The sequence below is a fragment of the Nicotiana sylvestris genome, chromosome 6, assembly GCF_000393655.2.
Source record: "Nicotiana sylvestris chromosome 6, ASM39365v2, whole genome shotgun sequence".
Taxonomy (NCBI): Eukaryota; Viridiplantae; Streptophyta; class Magnoliopsida; order Solanales; family Solanaceae; genus Nicotiana; species Nicotiana sylvestris.
Window position 1 is genome coordinate 159,418,983 of NC_091062.1, and position 22,184 is coordinate 159,441,166.

The 22,184-nt window shown below is 40.0% G+C and overlaps 1 protein-coding gene across 1 annotated transcript; it reads right to left on the reverse strand.

The window, feature by feature from the left end:
• Nucleotides 1-7,132: 7,132 nt before the first annotated feature.
• On the reverse strand, nucleotides 7,133-8,764 carry LOC138871546 (uncharacterized). The gene is made up of 4 exons (XM_070149428.1): nucleotides 8,612-8,764; nucleotides 8,073-8,293; nucleotides 7,446-7,955; nucleotides 7,133-7,397 (listed from the first exon to the last, which is right to left on the reverse strand). Exons 1-4 carry the CDS (start codon nucleotides 8,762-8,764, stop codon nucleotides 7,133-7,135), a joined length of 1,149 nt encoding a protein of 382 aa, XP_070005529.1.
• Between the last annotated feature and the right edge of the window lie 13,420 nt (nucleotides 8,765-22,184).

The following is a 22,184-nucleotide window of genomic DNA, read 5'->3' on the forward strand; positions in this document are numbered from 1 at the left end:
TGTGTTCCGCAAAAGGGGGACCGCACAGGGCCGCAAATGCGGAAATTGCTGGGCAGAACATATAAATTCTTGCCTTCACGAATTTTAGCCATTTCTCATCTTTTTCAAAATGGGAAGAAGCTTGGGGAGCACTTTTCAAGAGAGATTTTCAGAGGAGTTCATTGGGGTAAGGTCTTTGGTCCCTAAACTCGTTATTATAGTGATTTTTATCATCCTAAGCATGAAAATTAAGGAAAAATCAGTGGCAAATTGAGGTTTAGGGCTTGACTGATTAGGAACCTTTGGGTGGTGATTTGAGGTCCAATTTTAGTACTTTTGGTATGCATGAACTCGTGAGAGTATGAGGTTTCTGAAAATATATATTTTACTCGATTCCGAGACGTGGGCCCGAGGGGCATTTTGGTCATTTTACATAATTTTGCGATTAGCTTAGAATTTAATTGTAGAATCAGTTACTTGAAGTGTTATTTATATTATGGAATTGAATTGAATAGATTTAGGCCATTTGGAGTCGAGTACCCGTAGCGAAGACGTGGTGTCAGGTTGATTTTGAGCTGGTTTGAGGTAAGTGGCTTGTCTAACCTTGTGTGGGGGACCTCCCCCTTAGGATATGATATATATGATAATTTAAATGCCTTGTACGTGAGGTGACGAGCGCGTACTTGAGCTAATTGTGGAAAATCCAATTTTTCCTTAAGTATTTCAATTGAGTTCTTTTACCTGTTTTATACTACTTGCGAATTTAGCCTGTTGCTAGTTTAGAAAAGTATGTTTAGTTGACATAATTGCCTATTTGCTTAAACTGCCTTAATTGCATTATGTGAAGCATGTTAGGCTAGAATTAATTGTTACTTGGTACGAAATTTAGCTTAATTGGGTATTCTTGTGTTGCTGCTGTGTGTTTTTACTTTGGTACTACGGGACGACATCTCGGGAGATCCACTGTACGTATTTATGATATGAAATGAGGTGCAGAATACCAAGAGATCCTTTGCACGTATATTGAGGATACTAAGAGATCTTCGGGATACCGAGAGATCCCTAGCATATATTAAGGATATCAAGAGATCCTCGGGATACCAAGAGATCCCTAGCATATATTGAGGATACCAAGAGATCCTCGGGATACCAAGAGATCCTTAGCATATATTGAGGATACCAAGAGATCCTTAGCATATATTGAGGATACCAAGAGATCCTCGGGATACCAAGAGATCCCCGGCTATCATCCTTGTTATGAGTGGTACTTCCTGGTGTTTGCCTTTATTTCAGTTTCCGTTATTGTACTCCTTATTATCCTGTGTAGATTCTTATTGTAGGTTCTCAATTGTACTATTTATCTTATCCTGGCATCTTATTATTTATTTAACCTCAGTAGGGACCTGACCTTCCTCGTCACTACCCGACCGAGGTTAGGCTTGGCACTTACCGAGTACCGTTGTGGTGCACTCATGTCCCTTCTGTGTATGTTTTTCATGTGCAGATCCAGGTACCGTTACTCAAGCATATCATCCTTGAGGAGGCGACTACTCTAGAGACTTCGAGGTGCATCTGCCGCGTCCGCAGTCCGAGAAGTCCCTTTCTATTCCTGCTTTTAGTATTTAGCCCTTATTTATTTTTCTATTCTTATTAAACATTCCGGAGTTAGATCTATGTAGTATTGACTTAGCTTATGATTCGTGGGTTCCGGGTCTTGGATTTATGTTTTGGTATTGAGAGTGAAACATGGTGTATGCCGAGCGGTACATTTAAACACTGTTACTGCCTTATTTCTGTTTTAAATTGTTTTACTTCCGCAAATTTTAGTTTTTCTTCCGTAATTTAGGCTTACTTAGTCGTAGAGACTAGGTGCTGTCACGATGATTCATAGAGGGCGAACCGGGTTCGTGACATGGATGCCTAAATCAATGACAGAAATAAAACTAGGGTTCCAAACTCGGATCAAAAATTAATTAAATAATGGTGGAGGTTTTGGGAAATCGACAACGGTTTAAGGTTTAAGGGCGTGTGAGGAGTGTGGGGTGTAATTTTGGGATTGTTTGGGCGACCTAGGGTTTTGGGTTTCAATTTCAGATCTAGATTTAATGGATTTGGGGTGGTGATTTGGGGGGAGTTGGTGATTGATTAGTGTTCAAGGGGTTGTGGATAGTGTAGAGGATGAATTTGGGGTCCGCCGTGGGGCAATTTTCGGTGGGCGGCGGCTGGTGAAAGATTTTTGGGCAGCTAGGGTTAGGATTTAGAGAGGGATGGGGAATGGGGAGTGTTCTGAAGGGTTTGGGGGGGGGGGCTGTTCAGACAGTTATAAGGGTTTAGGGTATTGAGTTATGGTCCGTTCGATCAAGAAAGATCAACGGCTAGGATCGCCATTACTAAAACGACATCGATTTTGGGTTTTAGGTGGGGACTAGACCGGGTGAGGGTACTTGGGCTTGAATTATTTTGAGAATGGGAATTGGGCCACCAGATTTGGTCTTTGGGTGGCCCAAATTCGAAGACCAACCCTTTTTTTCCTTTATTGCCTTTTTTTTCCTTTTTCTTTAATTAAAAGTCTAACAAAATTAATAAAATTCTAAATTATAAAATTAATCTAATCACCTATTTGTATTATCTACCAATTAATTAATCTTAAATTAAAAAAGAGGGAATTACTAATCCAAAATTAAAACTAACAGTGTAGAAAATGAACGCCATTTTTTTGTGATTTTTATTTAATAAAGAAATTAACTAACCAATTAATCCTAAAATATGAACACAAAAATCTAATATGCAATGCATGATATTTTGACTTTTTTGCGGCATTTTTCATGATTTTAACAAAAATAAACGTGCACTAAAATGCAAACAATTAATAAAAATCCTACAAAATCATATAAAATTGAAAACAACTTAGAAAAATCTATTTTCTTTAATTTTGTAGGAGTATTTTTTTAGTAGGACAAAAATCACATGCTCACAGCTACCCCTCTTTGCTCGAAAACACGAAGAGTTTTCGAGAAAAGATAAAATGAGCAATTATGAGCGATTTTTGTCTGTCTGGATACTCACTAGGAAGCATGTTTGGGAAAAAGTTTGACCGAACCTTGCTTCGGAGGTTGCCTACATATCCTTGACTATAAAAGAATCAGGTCAGTGTAATTCTGGAAGTTTTGTTAGTCGGGACTACCGAGAAACTGTGATTTTACTGTTGTTGTTGCTGTTTCTACTTGCTGAGCTCCTTATTACACCAAAATAAAAAATGAAAAGTTAAACTAACTAAGCCTATGAACTACGAGTTACAAGATTCCTATTTATAAACCTTCTAAAGTTTGATCTTGAGTCCTGGTTGGTTCTTCCTACAGACTCTGATCTGAATCTTGATGCTCATTAGCTGCAACCGCTGGTTTATTTTTCTTCAGCTTTTCGGATCAAGGTGGGACATGCAAAGCTGGTGACTTCAATCATATCTTGAGCAGTCCACATCTTTTCTCCGCTTCTACACTTAGAGTTCACTTCTTTTCTTGTTCTTCTTTTCTTTTATTTTGGATTGAGACTTCTTCTTTTGGTCATCTCAAACCTCGTGCCTCGCGGTAAAAACCTACTCAGGCACTAAAACAAACAAACAAACAAAATTTTTCTGCCCCAGTTTTCACTAGGAAAATTTCGTGAGTTATTGTAACAAAATTGTAAACTACTTTTTTATTGAAAGCAATAAAAGTCAGGATTGTGTATCCTTGAGAAAAAAAAGATTAGGGTGGGGACCCTATGTCAAAAACAAGATCAGCTAGGGGTTGGAAACCCTAGGTTGAAAAGATTACCAGGTTATGCTAGCGTCAACTCGGGAGTGGGACCCTATGTTGGAAAGGTCATCGTGTTATGCAGACATCAACTAGGTAGTGGGACCTATGTTGGAAAAGTCATCGGGTTATGCCGGCATCAACTACAGAGTGAGACCCTATGCTGGAAAAGTCATCGAGTTATGCCGGCATCAACTACAGAGTGGGACCCTATGCTAGAAAAGTCATCGGGTTATGTTGGCATCAACTAAGGAGTGGGACCCTATGCTGGAAAAGTCATCGGGTTATGCCGGCATCAATTAGAGAGTGGGATCTATGTTGGAAAAGTCATCAGATTATGTCAGTATCAGCTAGGGAGTGGGACCCTATGCTGGAAAAGTCATCGGGTTATGCCGGCATCAACTAGGGAGTGGGACCCTATGTTGAAAAAGTTATCGCTTTATGCTGGCATCAACTAGGGAGTGAGACCATATGTTGGAAAAGTCATCGGATTATGCCGACATCAATTAAAGAGTGGGACCCTATGTTGGAAAAGTCATCAGATTAGGTCGGTATCAGCTAGGGAGTGGGACCCTATGTTGGAAAAGTCATCGGGTTATGTCGGCATCAACTAGGGAGTGGGACCCTATATTGGAAAAGTCTTCGGGTTATACCGGCATCAACTAGGGAGTGGGACCCTATGTTGGAAAAGATGCAGCTAGGGATTGGAGACCCTATACTACCATGATTTTGAATTTTTCTTCTTCTTTTCATTTCATTTCATTTTATTTTATTAGGATAATGAATAAAGAGTTTGGAGGGGACTTCTCTTCTTTTGGGTTGTTGCCGAAGAACTATTTTGGTCTCTGCGTACTATGCTTTTATTGCACCTGCTTCTTGCGAGGTTGTTTTGGAATGCACCTATTTTCCCCTGTTTTTCAAACAAAGAACAATTTGTCAGTTTGAAACAGTGGTTGGTTTTTTGGCCTTGATTGTTTCAATCACTTGATCTTGGCCCAGCTCTTTCAATAAAAATCCCCATTGCTCGCTAGCTCTCTAGAAATTGGTTTCATTTCTAAACCCGGGGATCTTGACTTTTCCCAAATTCCACATGATTATTAACCCGTGTGGGGCTTGGACTTTTCCATCTTTTTTTGCCTTTATGGGCACTTGAATTTGATTTCCTTTCTTTTCAAGAATTTTTGGACTCTGGAGCATCGACCATCATGGCCAGTCGAGGTCGACTTGATGCACCTGCTGAGGCTGGGTGCTCTCTTGAATATTAGCTTTTTGTCAAAAAAATCCTGTAAAACCAATCTTGCCATCTTTTCTTTGTATTAGTTTCGGAGGAGAATTAAACCGAAAGGGATTCAAAGAGAAGTAAACAATGGATAGGATAATGAATTTAAACGAGAAGTGTCCCTTTCGGGGAAAGGAAAGGACTTATCTAGAGTGCACACAGACTTCAATAGACATGACATGCTTCTTGGACTGGATACCCGATTTTGTGCAAACCATCCAACTCTCATAAACCCATCATAACCCATACCTCAAAACTGAGAAACCTTGCCAGGGCTCTATCAACACCGATGGTTGTAAGGGATCCCTTTTTCAATTAGTTGGGCCCTTTGCAGGTTTTCACCAACTGACCTTGCTCATTTCTCTTCTCATCATCGTCTTATAGTGCTCTTTGCGAGTTTTCACTAACAAGACTCTCTCATTTTCAATTTCTCTGCTTACCATCGCCCCATGGTGCCCGTGTGGGTTTTCACCAATAAGACTCTCTCATTTTGTTTTCTCTATTGATTGTATCAGATCCAAGTAACCTCATCCTCCAATTTTGAATGGCTTTACCGATTGATCAGAAGGACTTAAACAAACCTTGGAGTGAAAAGAATTTGGATTGAATTACAACTTTGGAACCTTTCAGGCAAAAACTAGTGCTGAACTATTATAACTTCTACCCCAGTTTCAATTTTGGGGAAATGTGGATTTTTGTTTTGGTGTGACTGAACTCTAGAGAGAGGCTACCTACGTATCCTTTCGAAATCAAGTCGAACGTAGTTCAGGGAACTTTGTTTTTTTTTGATTTTTTCTCTCAACATTTTTGGGTTCCAAAGAGGGTAGTCAAAGAAAGGTAGCCGGCTCAAAGGGTTTGCAAAGGGTTAACAGTGTTTGGGTAGCGAGAATGAAAGACTTCATCATCCCAATTGGAGAATATCAGTACCATAGAAGGGTTAAAATGTAATACCTTTTGACCGCGCCCGCATTGACAGCTGTTTCGGGGTCATTTCCTTCAATGTCTCCCAAGTACAATGCCCCTTTTGGCAATAATTTTCTTATAGTGTACGGACCCTTCCAGTTTGGAGCCAACTTTCCTTTTGCTTCCTTATGATGCAGGAGAATACATTTCAAAATGAGTTGGCCCACTTCAAAGTTTCTAGACCGCACTTTCTTGTTGTAGGCACGGGCCATTCTTTGTTGATACAACTGCCCATGGCAAACTACGGCCATCCGTTTTTCATCAATCATGGTTAACTGTTCTAGACGGGTCTTGACCCATTTATTGTCCTCAATCCCAACTTCAATAATGATTCGAAGAGATGGAATTTCAATATCTGCGGGTATTGCAGCTTCAGTGCCATAAACCAATAGATAGGGTGTTGCCCCAATTGATGTGTGCATGGTTGTGCGATATCCCAACAATGCAAAAGGAAACTTTTCATGCCATTGTCTAGAACTTTGGATCATTTTCCTGAGGATCTTCTTGATATTTTTGTTTGCTACTTCAACAACACCATTAGCTTTGGGCCGATAAGGGGTACACTTCCGATGCATGATCTTAAATTGTTCACATATCTCCCTCATCAAATGACTGTTCAAATTTGCAGCATTGTCCGTAATGATAGTCTTAGGAATACCAATGCGACAGATAATGTTGGAATGCACGAAGTCCACCACTGCTTTCTTGGAGACAGCTTTGAGAGTGATTGCTTCAACCCACTTTGTGAAATAGTCAATGGCAACATAGATGAACCTATGCCCATTTGAAGCTTTTGGCTTGATTGGCCCAATGACATCCATACCCCAAGCAACGAACGAACATGGTGCCGACATAGGATGCAATTCTGAAGGCGGTGCATGAATCAAGTCACCATGTACCTGACACTGATGACACTTTCGGACAAAACTGAAGCAATCCTTTTCCATTGTCATCCAGTAATAACCCGCCCGAAGGATTTTCTTTACAAGGACGTATCCGTTCATATGGGATCCACACACTCCCGCATGCACTTCATTCATGATTTTTCCAGCCTCTTGGGAATCCACGCATCTTAGAAGATTCAGGTCTAGAGTTCTTTTGTACAAAACCTCCCCACTTAAGAAGAAACCACTCCTAGTCTTCTAATGGTTCTCTTTTGTTCTCTGCTGGCTTGTTCAGGATATTCCCTTGGTTTCAAGAATCTTTTGATATCATGATACGATGGCTGAACATCTGATTCCATCTGAATTGTATTACAATAAACATGTCTTTCTCGAATTTGGATTTCCAGTGGGTCAATGTGGACATTGCCTGGATACGGCAGCATCGAGGCCAAAGTAGCTAGTGCATAAGCTAACTCATTGTAAAATCGAGGAATGTACCTAAACTCGACAGATTTGAACTATTTTCTAAGATCTTCTACATGTTGCCTGTATGGGATAAGCTTGATATCTCGGGTTTCCCATTCACCTTGAGCTTGTCGAATAATCAGGTCAAAATCTCCCACGATCAACAATTCTTCCACATCCTGATCGACTTCCATGTTCATGCCCATACTGAAGGCTTTATACTCGGCAGTGTTGTTTGTACAGAAAAATCGAAGTCGGGCTGTGACCGGATAGTGCTGACCAGTGGGCGAAATCAAAATTTCCCCAATCCCGACACCTTTTGCATTCACAGCTCCGTCGAAGAACATTTTCCAAGTATTGGTGTCTTCTAGAATGATCTCAACTGAATTTACCTCCTCTTCCAGAAAGTAAGTACTCAAGGGTTGATATTCATCATCATCAGGATTCTCAGCTAGGTGATCCCCCAAGGCTTTAGCTTTCATTGTTGTGCGGGTGACATAGACTATGTCGAACTCGGCAAACAGGATTTGCCATTTTGCTAACCTCTCGGTGGGCATTGGCTTTTGGAATATGTATTTCAAAGGATACAGTCTGGTAATAAGATAGGTGGATTAAGCCAACAAGTAATGCCTGAGCTTTTGAGCGACCCAAGTTAGGGCGCAGCAAGTTCTTTCCAACAAAGTGTACTCGACTTCATAACTAGTGAACTTCTTGCTCAAATAGTATATGGCTTGTTCTTTCTTCCCGGTCACATCATGTTGCCCGAGAACACATCCAAAATAATTCTCCAACACTGTCAAGTACAAGAACAAAGGCCTTCTAGGCTCGGGTGGGACCAACACTGGCGGATTCGACAGATATTCTTTGATTTTATCAAAAGCTTCTGGACACTCATCTGTCCATCTAATAGCTGCAACTTTCTTCAACAGCTTAAATGTGGGCTCACACGTGGAAGTCAATTGAGCAATGAATCTACTAATGTAATTCAACCTGCCTAGCAGACTCATAAACTCTTTTTTGGTTCTCGGAGGGGGCAAATCCCGAATAGACTTTATCTTTGTTGGATCTAGCTCGATTTCCCTCCGAGTGACTATAAACCTCAAAAGTTTCCTAGATGGAACTCCGAATGCGCATTTAGCTTGATTTAATTTCAAGTCATATTTATGCAGACGCTCAAAGAACTTTCTCAGATCTCGCACATGGTCATCCTACATTCTGGATTTAATGATCACATCATCCACATATACCTCAATTTTCTGGTGCATTATGTCGTGAAAGATGGCAGTCATAGCTCTCATGTAAGTTGCTCCGGCGTTCTTTAAACCAAATAGCATGAACCTGTAATAGTAAGTACCCCAAGGTATGGTGAAAGACATCTTTTCTGCGTCTTCTTCATCCATCAGAAGCTGATGATACCCAACATAACAATCCACGAAAGATTGTATCTCATGTTTGGCACAGTTGTCAACAAGGATGTGGATGTTTGGTAATGGAAAATTGTCCTTGGGGCTTGCTTTGTTGAAATCCCGATAATCAACACACACTCGGGTTTTCCCATCTTTCTTTGGCATTGGGACCATATTAGCCAATCATGTGGTGTATCGGGCCACTTGGATCACACCCGCTTTCAATTGTTTGGTGACTTCTTCTTTGATTTTGTCATTGATGTTTGTTTTAAACTTTCTCTATTTTTGTTGGACAGGGGGATAACCGGGGTATGTTGGCAATTTGTGCACAACTAAATCAACACTCAGTCCTGGCATATCATCATAGGACCAGGCAAACACGTCTTTGAATTCGAACAAAAGTTGGATCAATGTATCCCGAGTTCTTTCATCAGCGTGAATGCTTATCATGGTTTCCTGGACCTCTTCCGAAATACCCAAATTAACTGGCTCAGTTTCATTTAAGTTTGGCTTAGGCTTATTCTCAAATTGTTCCAGTTCTCAGTTTATTTCCCTAAAAGCCTCATCTTCATCATATTCCGGTTCTTGACTCATTATTTCACAGTTAGACAACGTATTAAGATCTAGGCATGAAGTCCACAAGCATGTCATATTATTTAAGTCCGCATTATTAGAACTGAAAAGAGAGATAAGAAAAAATAACAAAAATTAGAAAGAATAAAGAAAGAGATTCATAGACACGAAATATTGATTTCATTTCAATGAATTTGAAGATAGAAGGATTTACATTGGAATTTAAAAGACAATAAACTAAAAATGTTCGACTCGGAATCCAGAAAAGATGGCAAGACTGAACTACCGGAATTCCTGCCTGACTGGGAATATAGTAGCCTTCCAATTTTGAAGTTTGGCATTTGGCCCCATATATTGCACCTTAGTAGTGCTTGAGCCTTCACCCGGTTGGACCTTGTGAGCCTCATATAACATTTGCCTCATTGCCCCACAAATGTCCTCAATTTCTTCGGCCGTGAAGGCCTCTTCTTCTTCTTCTTCTATGTACCTTGGCTTAACAAACGTTCTGGCAAGATGCGGGACTGGCTGAGGCAGAACCCACCCATTGTTCTTCTGTTCATTAGCCCATTTTATGTCGGCTTATGTAGCTTAGAAATCGACGCCAAAGAATTTCTCACTGGCAGTCAAAGTGATAGGCCCTGTAATGCCTTGCAAAGATGCCCCGAGCCCTTTCCTGGGCTTGTAGCCATGTTTGATCATTTTACTGGCGACCATGATTGACGCATTTGGCAAGAAGGGTTGAGGACACGGGGTTCCTTCCTCACACTGGTCTGCAACCACGATCTCAAAAGCTTGGTAGACTATGTGCTTGTTACCTTCCTTAGCCTCTAGACATGGGACTGATGGGTCCCTATAGATTAATTGCTCATCTTTTCCGTGGACCATGATTTCTTGGTCTTCATGTTCAAACATAACCATTTGGTGGAGAGTAGAGGGTGCAGTTCCTGTAGCATGGATCCAAGGCCTTCCTAGGAGAAAATTGTAGGAAGTGTACATGTCCAAAACCTGAAATGTTACTTCAAAATCCATAGGGCCGATGATTAGGATCAAATCAATCTCCCCTGTCGTATCCCTCCTGACGCCATCAAAAGCATGTATATAAACATTGTTGGGTCTAATCCTTTCAGTCCCAATTTCCATTCTCTATAAGGTCGAGAGATGGCAGATGTCAACCCAGATCCACCATCCAACATACTCTTTTCACATAGTATCCTTCACATTTAATGGTCAAATAAAGAGCTTTGTCGTAGGCAGCCCCTTCCGGAGGCAAGTCATTTCGGCTGAATGAGATCCAGTTGACTTCAAAAAATCATTCCGCCATTCTTTCCAATTGCTCAACCGTGGTCTCGACCAGAACATATGCCTCATTAAGCGTGTTCAACAACACTTTTCGATGCTCATTCGATCTTATCAGCAAGGACAAAAGTGAGACCTGAGAGGGGGACTTTATGAGTTGATCAATCATGGCGTAGTCCGAAGTTTTCATCTTTCGGAAAAATTCCTCTGCCTCTTCAACACTGACTAGCTTTTTAAGTGGAAAACGCTTCTGTTTGGTCATGTTTAATTCTTCTAAGTTGAGGTACTTCCCTGACGGGTTCATTTCATTCACCTCCCCATGATTTTCTTTCCCTTGTACATCACCACTGCTTTATTGTAGTTCTAGGGATGGCAGTGCGGTCTTTCATGGGATTCTGTGGTGCGAGGCTGATAACCACGGGCTCAGTCAGCCTGGGTGAAATTATCGACCACCGCTCCATATAAGTCCCCTTTGGTATGTACATCTTTGGTACCTTCAGCGTAACTTTGTTCTGCTCAAACATTTTAAGGGGACTCAACACAAACTGTTCTTTTCTGGGGGCCTTGGGAACATAGAGAACGACATCTTTAAGAGGTTCTTCCCCTGTCTTGGTTTCCACAACCTTTTCTATGCTTTGAGGAGTAGAGTTGCTTTTCTTTTCATCCTTAGCTTGCTTTGCTACTGCTCTGGGTTTCTTTTCTATGTCAACAATAACAATGATAGTTTTCAATGCTGGGTCGAACTCTTTGACCTCACAGATCATCCCAATGACTGGCCCATTGTTGTGAGCCAGCAATGGGTTATTAGTTACATTAGGAACTTCGTCATCCCTCAACACTACCCACTTATGTTCTATCAGATTTTTAACTGCCCTCTTAATGGTCCAGCAATCCTCAGTGTCGTTCCCTTCTGCCCCTGAATGATAAGCACATCGGGTACCAGTTTAGTAGGAGGGTGACTCTAGGTTTGGCCTGTTTGGAGGTACGGGCTATAATAAACCCATTTGGACCAACTTTGGGAAAAGGCTGGAATATGATTCACCAATGGGTGTGAAGTTAGTTTTTCTGGGTGGCTCACGGGGACCGGCATTATATGGATAATTATTCTGTAGAGGACGTGGATTATATGGGGCTTGGTGAGGAGGGTTGTTTCTTGGAAGTGGAGATCAGTTTTGGTTATAATGTTGTTGCGGTCGAGCGTATGGCTGGGCGTTCATTATTGTATAAGGCTGAGGAGTCATGGCATATGTCGTATCTTGGTGAGGGTAGTAATATTGTGGGGTGCTGGAAAAGGAACCAAAGTAACCTTGGGGTTGACGGGGGTTTCTTAGACTTATGTCCATCATTTCTACTTCTTCTTTCTTTTTCCGGTTTGCTTCACCCCCCAACCCACTCTGGATTGCTTGAGAAGTGACTCTTATAGCCGACTGGCTCAGGATGCGACCTGTTTTCAAACCATTTTCCACCATTTCCCCAATCTTTATGGCTTCTACAAACGACTTGCCCATAGTGGACATCATGTTCTGGAAATAATCAGCCTCTTGGGCTTGCAAGAAGACACTGACCATCTCGGTCTCATCCATTGGGGGTTTTACCCTGGCATCTTGTTCACACCACTTGATAGCATACTCTCGGAAGCTTTCTGAAGATTTCTTTTTGAAATTGGACAAAGAATTTCTATCTGGAGCTATGTCCACATTATACTGGAACTGTCTGACAAAGTCTCGGGACAAGTCATCCCATATATGCCAGTGGGAGATATCTTGGTCCATATACCATTCAGATGCAATTTCGGCTAAACTCTCCCTGAAGTAAGCCATCAAGAGTTCTTCTTTTCTGCCCGCTCCTCTTAACTGATTGCAATACCTTTTCAGGTGAGCTATGGGGTCCCCATGTCCATCATATTTTTCAAATTTGGGAGTCTTGAAATCGATGGGCAGATGAACATGAGGGAACATGCACAAGTCGGCGTAGGAGACACTCTTCTGGCCACTCAGGCCTTGCATATTCTTGAGACTTTGTTCTATGCTTTTCATTTTTCGAGTGATCTCTTCTTGATTGGGATTATTTACAGTTCTCTCTTGTTCCGTGGTAGACTCATACCGAGGGTGTTGAGGGTAGGAGTTTGGGGTGACATGAACTGTGTCCAGTTGAACTGATGGTATTTGGAAAGTAAAGGATGACGGCTCGAAACCTGGCCTGGGCACTGTTGGCTATGTCGTAGCAGAGGTTGGTGGTGCAGTGAATATATTAGAAGACACTCCCGAAAATAGTGCCTGTGGGCGAACCTCAGAAGGCATTGCAATAAAATGGGTTGACATAGTGGGGTATCCGAATGGGGTGGCCGGGTAGTTTATAGGGATGTTGGAGGTTCCACTTGTTCTGGGAATCAGCTCAGGAAAACTAGGTATTGCACTAGGTGGCTCTCAACCGTTAGACCAAGCGTCCCACATATCCAACATACGGAGGCGCAATATCCTGTTCTCTTCAGCACTTGTTGACTCTAACATTGGGATAACCGATATTGGGCTGTCCTCTGAGAGGTTAATGATTGGTAGGTGACTCTCCGATGTCATTTCAACACTCCCTTTAAATCTTGTGAAGTAAGGGTGTGAAGCCAGATTACCACAAAACCAACCACCTAAAACAGAACCTTTTCTCAATAACATACACAACAAACCGGTTAGTTTGGGACATTTAAAACATAGGGAATCACACATTGGAGGAATGCAATGCACCTAGATAGTTAAACATTTTTCTACATGTTTTGCAACGGTTGCGTGTCTCATCACAACTTTTGTTATCTCCCAGATCTTGAATCTTTTATTTTCATTTGTGCTTTTTCATTATTTTCTTTCTTTTCTTTGTGCTCTCTCTTTTGCATTGTTTTCTCTCTTTTTCTTGTGCCCTTTTTTTCCATCATTTTCCCTCTTATTCAAATTATCTATAGTAATGACCAGATCCGATAGGGATTGCCTACGTATCACGACGCCGCATGAATCAGATCATGACATAGTTCAGGGGATAAATGCGAAATAAAAGAAAGAAACATTTTTTTGGGTTTTCAAATTTCCATTAAATAAAAACTTCTGATTTTCCTCTATTACAACGACTCCGACATACATATTTAAGAACTGAAAAACCAAAATAAACTCAAAGTAGACTAACAGACTCTAAAAGAAACTAAAATACAGACTCGAAAAGAAAATTAGGAATACATAAGTGCCTCCAATACTACTCCAGGGGCCCGCGGGGCATCAGTTGGTCTCGCCACGGGCTTGCATGCCATATCTTCTTGAAGGCAATATAGGTCGTCCATTATCTGATGGACAAAAATCATCATAGCAACGAAGAGCATGGTTCTGGTCATATCCTCGCACTCATGGCATTTCATGACGACATAATCAACAATTCCTCTAATCCTTTCTCTAATGATGCCCTTTTCTTAGAGTAGGCGTCCAATCTACTGAGACCTGGCCTCCAGAACTTGGGTGGCCATATGGTTTTGCTCTTGTAACTGTTGTATGTCTTCTTACAATTGAGACATTAATGCATAACAATGCTCTCTTTCTGCTTTAAAGTTCTTTGTTGGCTGAGCCATTTCGTTCTCAAGAGTGGTTAGCTTTTTCTTTAAACTTGTGACTTCTTTGTCATACTTTCCTTTTAGCTACTGAACAAACTTTGTCGTTCTTCTACATTCTTTGCCAACTTTTCCCCGGTTCTTGCCAATTCATCGTCGGCTATTTCCAAATCTGTCCCATAATCGCACACTTTCCGCCTAACCGTTTATAAGTTTTTCATCTGTTCTGCTCCTCTTCGGGTTTTCAGCAGCTATCTTCATCTTTTAAATCTGGGCTCGGAGGGCTTCATTTTCTTGGGCCAACTTTTTATTCTCCCTTTCATTTGCAGTGACATGCAAAACGCTATCAAATTTAATGTCTCTGATTTGCCCTTCTAATTTGCTTATCGTAGCCTTATAGCTTTTCTTATTTGCCAACCAATTCCATTGTTCTTGTGCCCCATCAGTGAACTTTTGTATGTGGGGCCTTTTGGCAGGACGTTCAGGCTCTTGATGGACTCAAACCCTTTTACCATACCAGACCGTTTAGCTAGGCTCTACCTCACCTTTGGACAAATCCCGTACTAGAGTCTGTGGCTCCAGAAACCTACATTGATGCCAAACTTGGCGAACCTTTTCTTCCGGAAATGCAGCTTTTGGACATAGTTCAATGACTTGTTAACTCAAATCTTCATCATGAGGAATAGTTTGGTACCTGCCCAACTGTCGTACAACCTTGTGTGGGGCATACAGATGAATACTCCGTAGACCCATTAATAAAATAAAACACACTCCGACCGACATATAAATAACTTCGTTGACCAGGAGCTAGCCGAATGTCCACTCAATTTGTCCTGCAATCAAGGAACCCAAATGCACAAACCATTCTTCTGTACCTTCCGGAAACTCATGACCATCTACCCGGTTTTCATGTTCTTCAATGCAGTTGAGACCCGTCAGACCATAGTTCATGTAACCCGAGCGATGGTAAAGATGTTCTACCATCCAGATCTGTAAGAGCAAGTAGAAACCCTCAAAGAACCTTCCCCCTGCTCGACAAACAGTTAAAGCTCGATAAATTTCTGCTATGATCATTGGTATAATAGTGCCATTAGCCTTTTTTATCATTAAGTCAGCCACTCCTACGAGCCCCAACTCTATATGTCCATCACTCCTTGGGTAGATTAGAGTGCCTAAGAATGACACTACGAAGGCCAATCCCTGGCATACTTCCCATTTGCCTTTATTCCCTTGATAACTTAAACCGGTATCCGGATCCTCAAAACTGTGGGGGTCCCCATAACGGCGGTATAGGAATTAGAATGTGCAAAATCCTTCAGCCAAATTTCCATCTTTGACTTCCCGACTAATACTCAAAGATCCAGAAACTTGTGAGGGGTTACAGCTCTTGGTGCCACTGGGTATCGGCTCTTGAGATTCCCATTAAGGATAGCATAGCCTGCTATCTCCTCAAGTGTAGGGGTTAACTCAAAATAAGAAAAATAGAACACATTGTGCGCCGGGTCCCAAAACGGTATCAAAGCTTCAAGTATGTCCACCCTTGGTTTAATCTTCAAGAGACTAGTGAGCCTGCCTAAAGCTTTTATCGCAACAGCTCTGCTGACCTCCCCCAGGTCATTCCACCACATATGGAGTCCTATCGGGATTTCCTCTACAACTTTGAAAGGTACATTTTCAATAATGCTCATCCTGAACATTTAGTTAAAGTGATTGGTTAAAAACCCATGATTTATTTTGACCCAAAAGGAAGATTATTATTTTTGCAAAATTGCAACTCAAACAACTTGCTCAAAACAAAACACCTTTGCAAATACGGCCCTTCAGCACTTCAGGAAGGAAGATTTTAAGGATGTGTTTGCTAATTGGCCAAAAATTTGAAAAAAGACCATAGTGGCTATTCTTGCAAAAATAGCCTTCCAGCTCCATGTCGGGACATTTCTGGATATTTAGACAAAAACGACATCACATAACTTTATTTATGACAAAAATGGCAACATTTCATATTTTTGGGTTATTTTTGCAAAACTGGGGTTGGACCCGATAAGGGTTGCCTACGTATCCCACATCCGGTGAGAATCAGACTTGCGTAGTTTGGGAAATTTTGACGCAACAGAAAAACATGAAATATTTTGAAATAATTTTCCATTCTTTTCTTTTTCTTTTTCTCTCTTTTTTTCAAAATTTCGGCAGAGTTTCGTATATTTTGGACACCAGATTTTTCAAAGGCGAATAATTATCTCTCTCATACCTCAATTTGATTTTTCTAACTTTTCTCCCTTATTCTAGAAGCCGATCAACATGCAATCCGAAGCAAATAAGTGTACAAGTAGCACGTAAAATGCATCAGGATGGTCTTTTTATTTTGGGTTCACCTATCGTAGACGGACCCGACCCCTGTGTTGATTCCCCAAAGTCAAATGCACGTGATGAAAACAAGCATTCCTACTAGGGATACGACATGAGGCTATGTTATTCTAGGTTTAAAAAACCTAGGTGTATTGTTCTAGACCTGGCTTACCCGAGCGGACAGCTCGAGCTGAGGGGGCAGCGTACCGGGAATACAGAAGCTTCACCGGCTTTGCAACTTGTCCGAACCTCGTTCTAAAATTGGGATACGAATCTAACAGAAAAGAAGTCACACGAAGTGCACACTTCCCAGATGATTTAGAAGACTAAGAGAGAAGGGGGTTTCATAATAATTTATATACAGTCCAAACAATATCAAAGCGGTAAAAAGCAACATTTAGCATATTAGGCTCAAACATGTAAAAATCAGATAATAAATAAAGCCAAGTATAACAGTTATTCTAAGCTCGAATTCTGAACCCTGAACCAGAAGTTCTGGGTTCTTATCCCCGGCAGAGTCGCCAGAGCTGTCACACCTCCTTTTTACCCGAAAGGGGGATATAAGGGAGTTTTTCCAATTGAAGTGACATAAATCAAAATGGAATTATTTATTTATTTTTCAGAATCACCACTTGGAATAATTTATAGTGTCCCAAGTCTCCGGTTTATTTTAAATCCCAAATCGAGGAAATTTGACTCTGTTTTTAGTCCGCGAACACAGAAGACCGGGTAAGGAATTCTGTTAACCCGGGAGAAGGTGTTAGGCATTCCCGGGTTTTGTGGTTCTAGCACGGTCGCTTAACTATTAATAGTTGACCTAATTATCTGATTTATTACATGTTTTAAACCTAGTGTGCATTTTTTAACTTTATAACCCCTTTTTAATTATTTTAACCGCTTTTTAGGATTTATGGAATTATTTCTTGAATATGTTACGATTGTCGTATACTTGCCATTTGGGAACACACCGCAAACCACGCTACATGAAATGCACCCGCGATTTGTGACATGTTTATTTTAACTATTGTTCAAAGTTACTATTATCGGGTCACATGAAATGCACACCCGAATTTGAGAATTTTGTACCACGACCATGCAATGGGAACTGTACGCATAACTATGATGATTTAATTATAGCGTGACTAAAGAAAACTACGAATGTTCGATTTATTTTTTTCCACACTAGTTTTTGATATTAACATGAGGGTCATGGGTTATGGAATTTACTTGTGAATGGCACACCTCAACTCATCATAAAATCCATAGGACTGTACTCAGCTAATAGTAATTCATTAGTTAAAACCGACATTTTTGTCAAATTTGCGCAGCAGATTTAGCTGAGCCTACTAAATTCCCTTTATTCAACTTCACTTTTGACAGTAATGGTGATGCATTCAATTTAATCCAGTGTTGCAAAATGGAAAAATGATTTCATACTAGGTAGGAGAGGCAATAGGGACAAGTATTACACACCTATGACAATTTATTGAATTGTAACGTCCCTAAAGTATTCTAACGCTTCCACTGACTAAAACAAGAATAAAACAATCATTTCACATTAAGACCAGATTTATTTCATTACACACGGACCCAATCCTTAAAGATTCTCGCTTAGCATTAGCTAAATCAATCAACTGCCATGTAACCTAATAGTAGAAACTAGGCCTCATTTAATTTCCATTATCCCTTAGTAATTTAAATCAATTTAAATCCAACATATATAGCTAGCTTGATGGATTGCAAACTCTTAGACGAGCTTGTAGTTGAGCTCAATGAGTGAACAGCTCAAGTCCATGAGCTGTCGGTTACCAAACCAGGCACTCTTTTGATAAAACGTACAAACGATTCAAAAATATGTAGGAAACAATTTCCTTGTTGAATAATAAGCAGGTTTCAAATCATACTTTTACAAATTACTTTATATAGCTCAATCCACCAAGTTTTCAGTAACAATAGACTATGAATCAATTAATTACAGGCCCATGGTTAAACATTCATGAATAATACTCAGCTGTGGAGTAACAAACAAACTTGATCCACATTATCAATACATCTACTCTAATGACTACAACTGATATTTCCAGCGGTGATCTTCCAGAAATATGCCGGCTTTTCCATGCCTATTGTCAATCAGACTTCTATTTCAGCTTTGAAATCCATGGATTTGACCATGTTAAAGGTCAGATTCATAAACAACATGGCTTCATACATGCGACCTACTGTATTACCAAACAAGCTCAACTAACAGATGTTGGAATATTGGACAAGAATGAACAAAAAATAGTGTACATAAGCTTAAACAAACAGGTGACAAATGTTGTGTTTAACACACACAAGAAACATATTTTCATGGCATAAGAACACTGGATGAACATGGAGTTACATATTCAAGGAAAGCCCAAATGTTGTTGTATTTAGGTGGATGAATCATATCACAAAAGCACATATCATTGACAGAAATAATATGCATTTGTCTTTAAATCAGTTTTACAAATACTTAAGCATAGGGTGAAATGTGTACCTAGTTGCTTAAGAATCGATCCAAAATTGCTAAGTTAAGACAAATAGTTCAGTAGCCAAGAAAACAACAGTATTCACCAACCACAACTTCAGTATCAGCTCAAGAACCTAGAAATTCAAAGAAAGCTTCTTCCAAACTTTTGTAAAGAGAAGGAAAACATGAAAGCTGGAAGTTGGATTTTTTCAAAAGATTTTCAGGTCTGTATGCTGATGAAAAATCTGTGAGAATGAGTGAATGCCTATTCTTTATATAGAATGCACAAAGATATCATAAAAATGGAATATTCTACCCTAATTTCTAAAATGTCAGATAGTACAGCACCTTTTGACAGCTCTATGTCCTTTTTTCTACCCAATTTTAGCATTAACATGCTAAGAATGGGGACAACTGTCCCATACTAGAACATTCTGATATTTTCTTCATTTATTAATCTAATTTTACCCTTTCAAGTACTAATTAATTCAATTCTAACTAGTTCTGACCAAAATTTTGATTTCAAAATCCTTATGGGAACCTCCTAGAATAATCTAGAAGATTCCAGCATTGAATTTCTTAAAACTCTTTTCAACTGTACCCCCTTAAGTTTTTCTTTTGTTCAATTAACGCCTAGAAGTGTCTAATGATCTACAAAATCAAATCAAAATAAGCAAACAAATAAGTGCAATTAAATCCTATAGTATTAAGCATCTAAAAAGAAACCTAAATTAAGCTAAACCCTAGCGTGAACCAAGTTGATGGAATCAACAAGAATTTTTATGCAAAGAAACTGCCAAACTCAGAAGCAAATATGTTTTGATGACTCAGGTTAAAACAAGCAGAATGGACGGACAAATAATGAACAAAGCGAAAAACTGTGAACCTTAAAACATGCGAATTAAATAGAAACGACAATTATGAAGTAGGAAAACAAAGAATAGCAAAAACAGAAGGGAAAAGAAATAACATCCTAAATTGTTGCCAACTTGGATCGAACTTAGTGGGGTAAATGAACTGAGACTAACATCAATCGATTGCTCTCATCAGGAGCAATCGATTGATGTAGGTCATGGGCTCAAACAGACCAGACTTGCGTGCCCAAATCAAAGACAGAAATAAAACTAGGGTTCTAAACTCGAATCCGGAATTAATGAAATAATGGTGGGGTTTTTGAGAAATCGACAACGGTTTAAGGTTTAAGGGCGTGTGAGGAGTGTAGGGTGTAATTTTGGGGTTGTTTGGGCGATCTAGGGTTTTGGGTTTCAATTTCAGATCTGGATTTAATGGATTTGGGTGGTGATTTAGGGGGAGTTGATGATGGATTAGTGTTAAGGGGGTTGTGGAGAGTGTAGAGGGTGAATTTGGGGTGGTTTGGTGATAAGCCGCCGTCGTGGGACAATTTTCGGTGGGCAGCGGGTGGTGGCGGGTGGTGAAAGATTTTAGGGGTGGCTAGGGTTAGGATATAGAGAGGATGGGGAATGGGGAGTGTTCTGAAGGGTTTGGGGTGCTGTTTAAACAGTTATAAGGGTTTAGGGTATTGAGTTCTGGTCCGTTCGATCAAGAAAGATCAATGGCTAGGATCGTCGTTACTAAAACGATGTTGTTTTGGGGTTTTAGGTGGGGAATGGACTAGAGAGTACATGGGCTTGAATTGTTATGAGAATGGGAATTGGGCCACCGGATTTGGTCTCTGGGTGGCCCAATTTTGAAGACCAGCCCTTTTTTCTTTTCCTTTATTGTTTTTTCTTTCTTTACTTTTCCTTTTTCTTTAATTAAAGGTCTAACCAAATTAATTAAATCCTAAATTATAAAATTAATCTAATCATCTATTTGTACTATATACCAATTAATTAATCTTAAATTAAGAAAGAGGGAATTACTAATCCAAAATTAAAACTAACAATGTAGAAAATGAACGATATTTTTTGTGATTTTTATTTAATAAAGAAATTAACTAACCAATTAATCCTAAAATATGAACAAAAAAATCTAATATGCAATGCTTGATATTGACATTTTTGGGGCATCTTTCATGATTTTAATAAAATTAAACGTGCACACAAATGCAAACAATTAATAGAAATCCTACAAAGTCCTATAAAATTGAAAACAACTTAGAAAAATCTATGTTCTTTAATTTTGTAGGAGTATTTTTTAGTAGATCAAAAATCACATGCTCACACTCAAATTTCTAGAGCAACAGGGATTCTTCACCGGGGCTCCAAATTAAAATGCACACAAACACTTGAAGGGGTTTGTGGACACTTGTTGGGGGAGTAAATAGACAAACGTCTCCGAGGATGCTTTACGGTTGAGACTATTTCCTTTCTCTCTACGGGAAGGCCTTGGATTAGTTTGAAAGGTTGCCAAATAATTCCATCCATACATGGGATGAATTGGCGGAGAAATTTATTTTCAAGTTCTTTTCTCCGGGCATATGCCTACTCTTAGAGACAACATTCTAGCATTCAAACAAGAACTCAATGAGCCTTTGCATGAGATATGGGACAGTTACCAAACTATGGTGAAAGAGTGCCCAAACAATGACATGACGGAGGCTATGATTCAGCAAACTTTCTATATGGGGATCAATACTACCAATCAATGCGTGGTCAACCAACTTGCCGGTGGAAATTTCATGACAACGTTGTATGCAGAAGCTTGTGAGATTCTAGATGAAATGGCAGATACTACGTCGACATGGAAAAGTAGAGCAAATGTTCCTCAAGGTGAGCCAAATGTGATTCACTTGCATAAAGATTGCATGATCATGGGCAAGCAATTGCCGAGTTGCCCACCACAATGAATCAACTAGCCAAGACTCAACTTCAACAAGTGCAAGGTCCTAAGCAAGTCAATACAATGGAGGGAGTTAGTATGATTGTAAACATGAGAAGGCAAAAGGGTCCTAAAGTGCAAAACCGCGTGGAACAAGATGAATCTTACAATGAACAAGAGGAGGAAGAAAAATATGTGAACAACTTTCAAGGGCAAAGAAACAACTCTCAAGGCCCAAATCAACAATAGTGGCGACCTCAAGGAAATCAAGGTAATTGGAATGGTGGTAACAACCAAGGGAATTGGAAAAATCAAAACAATCAAGGAAATTGGAATGGTCAAAA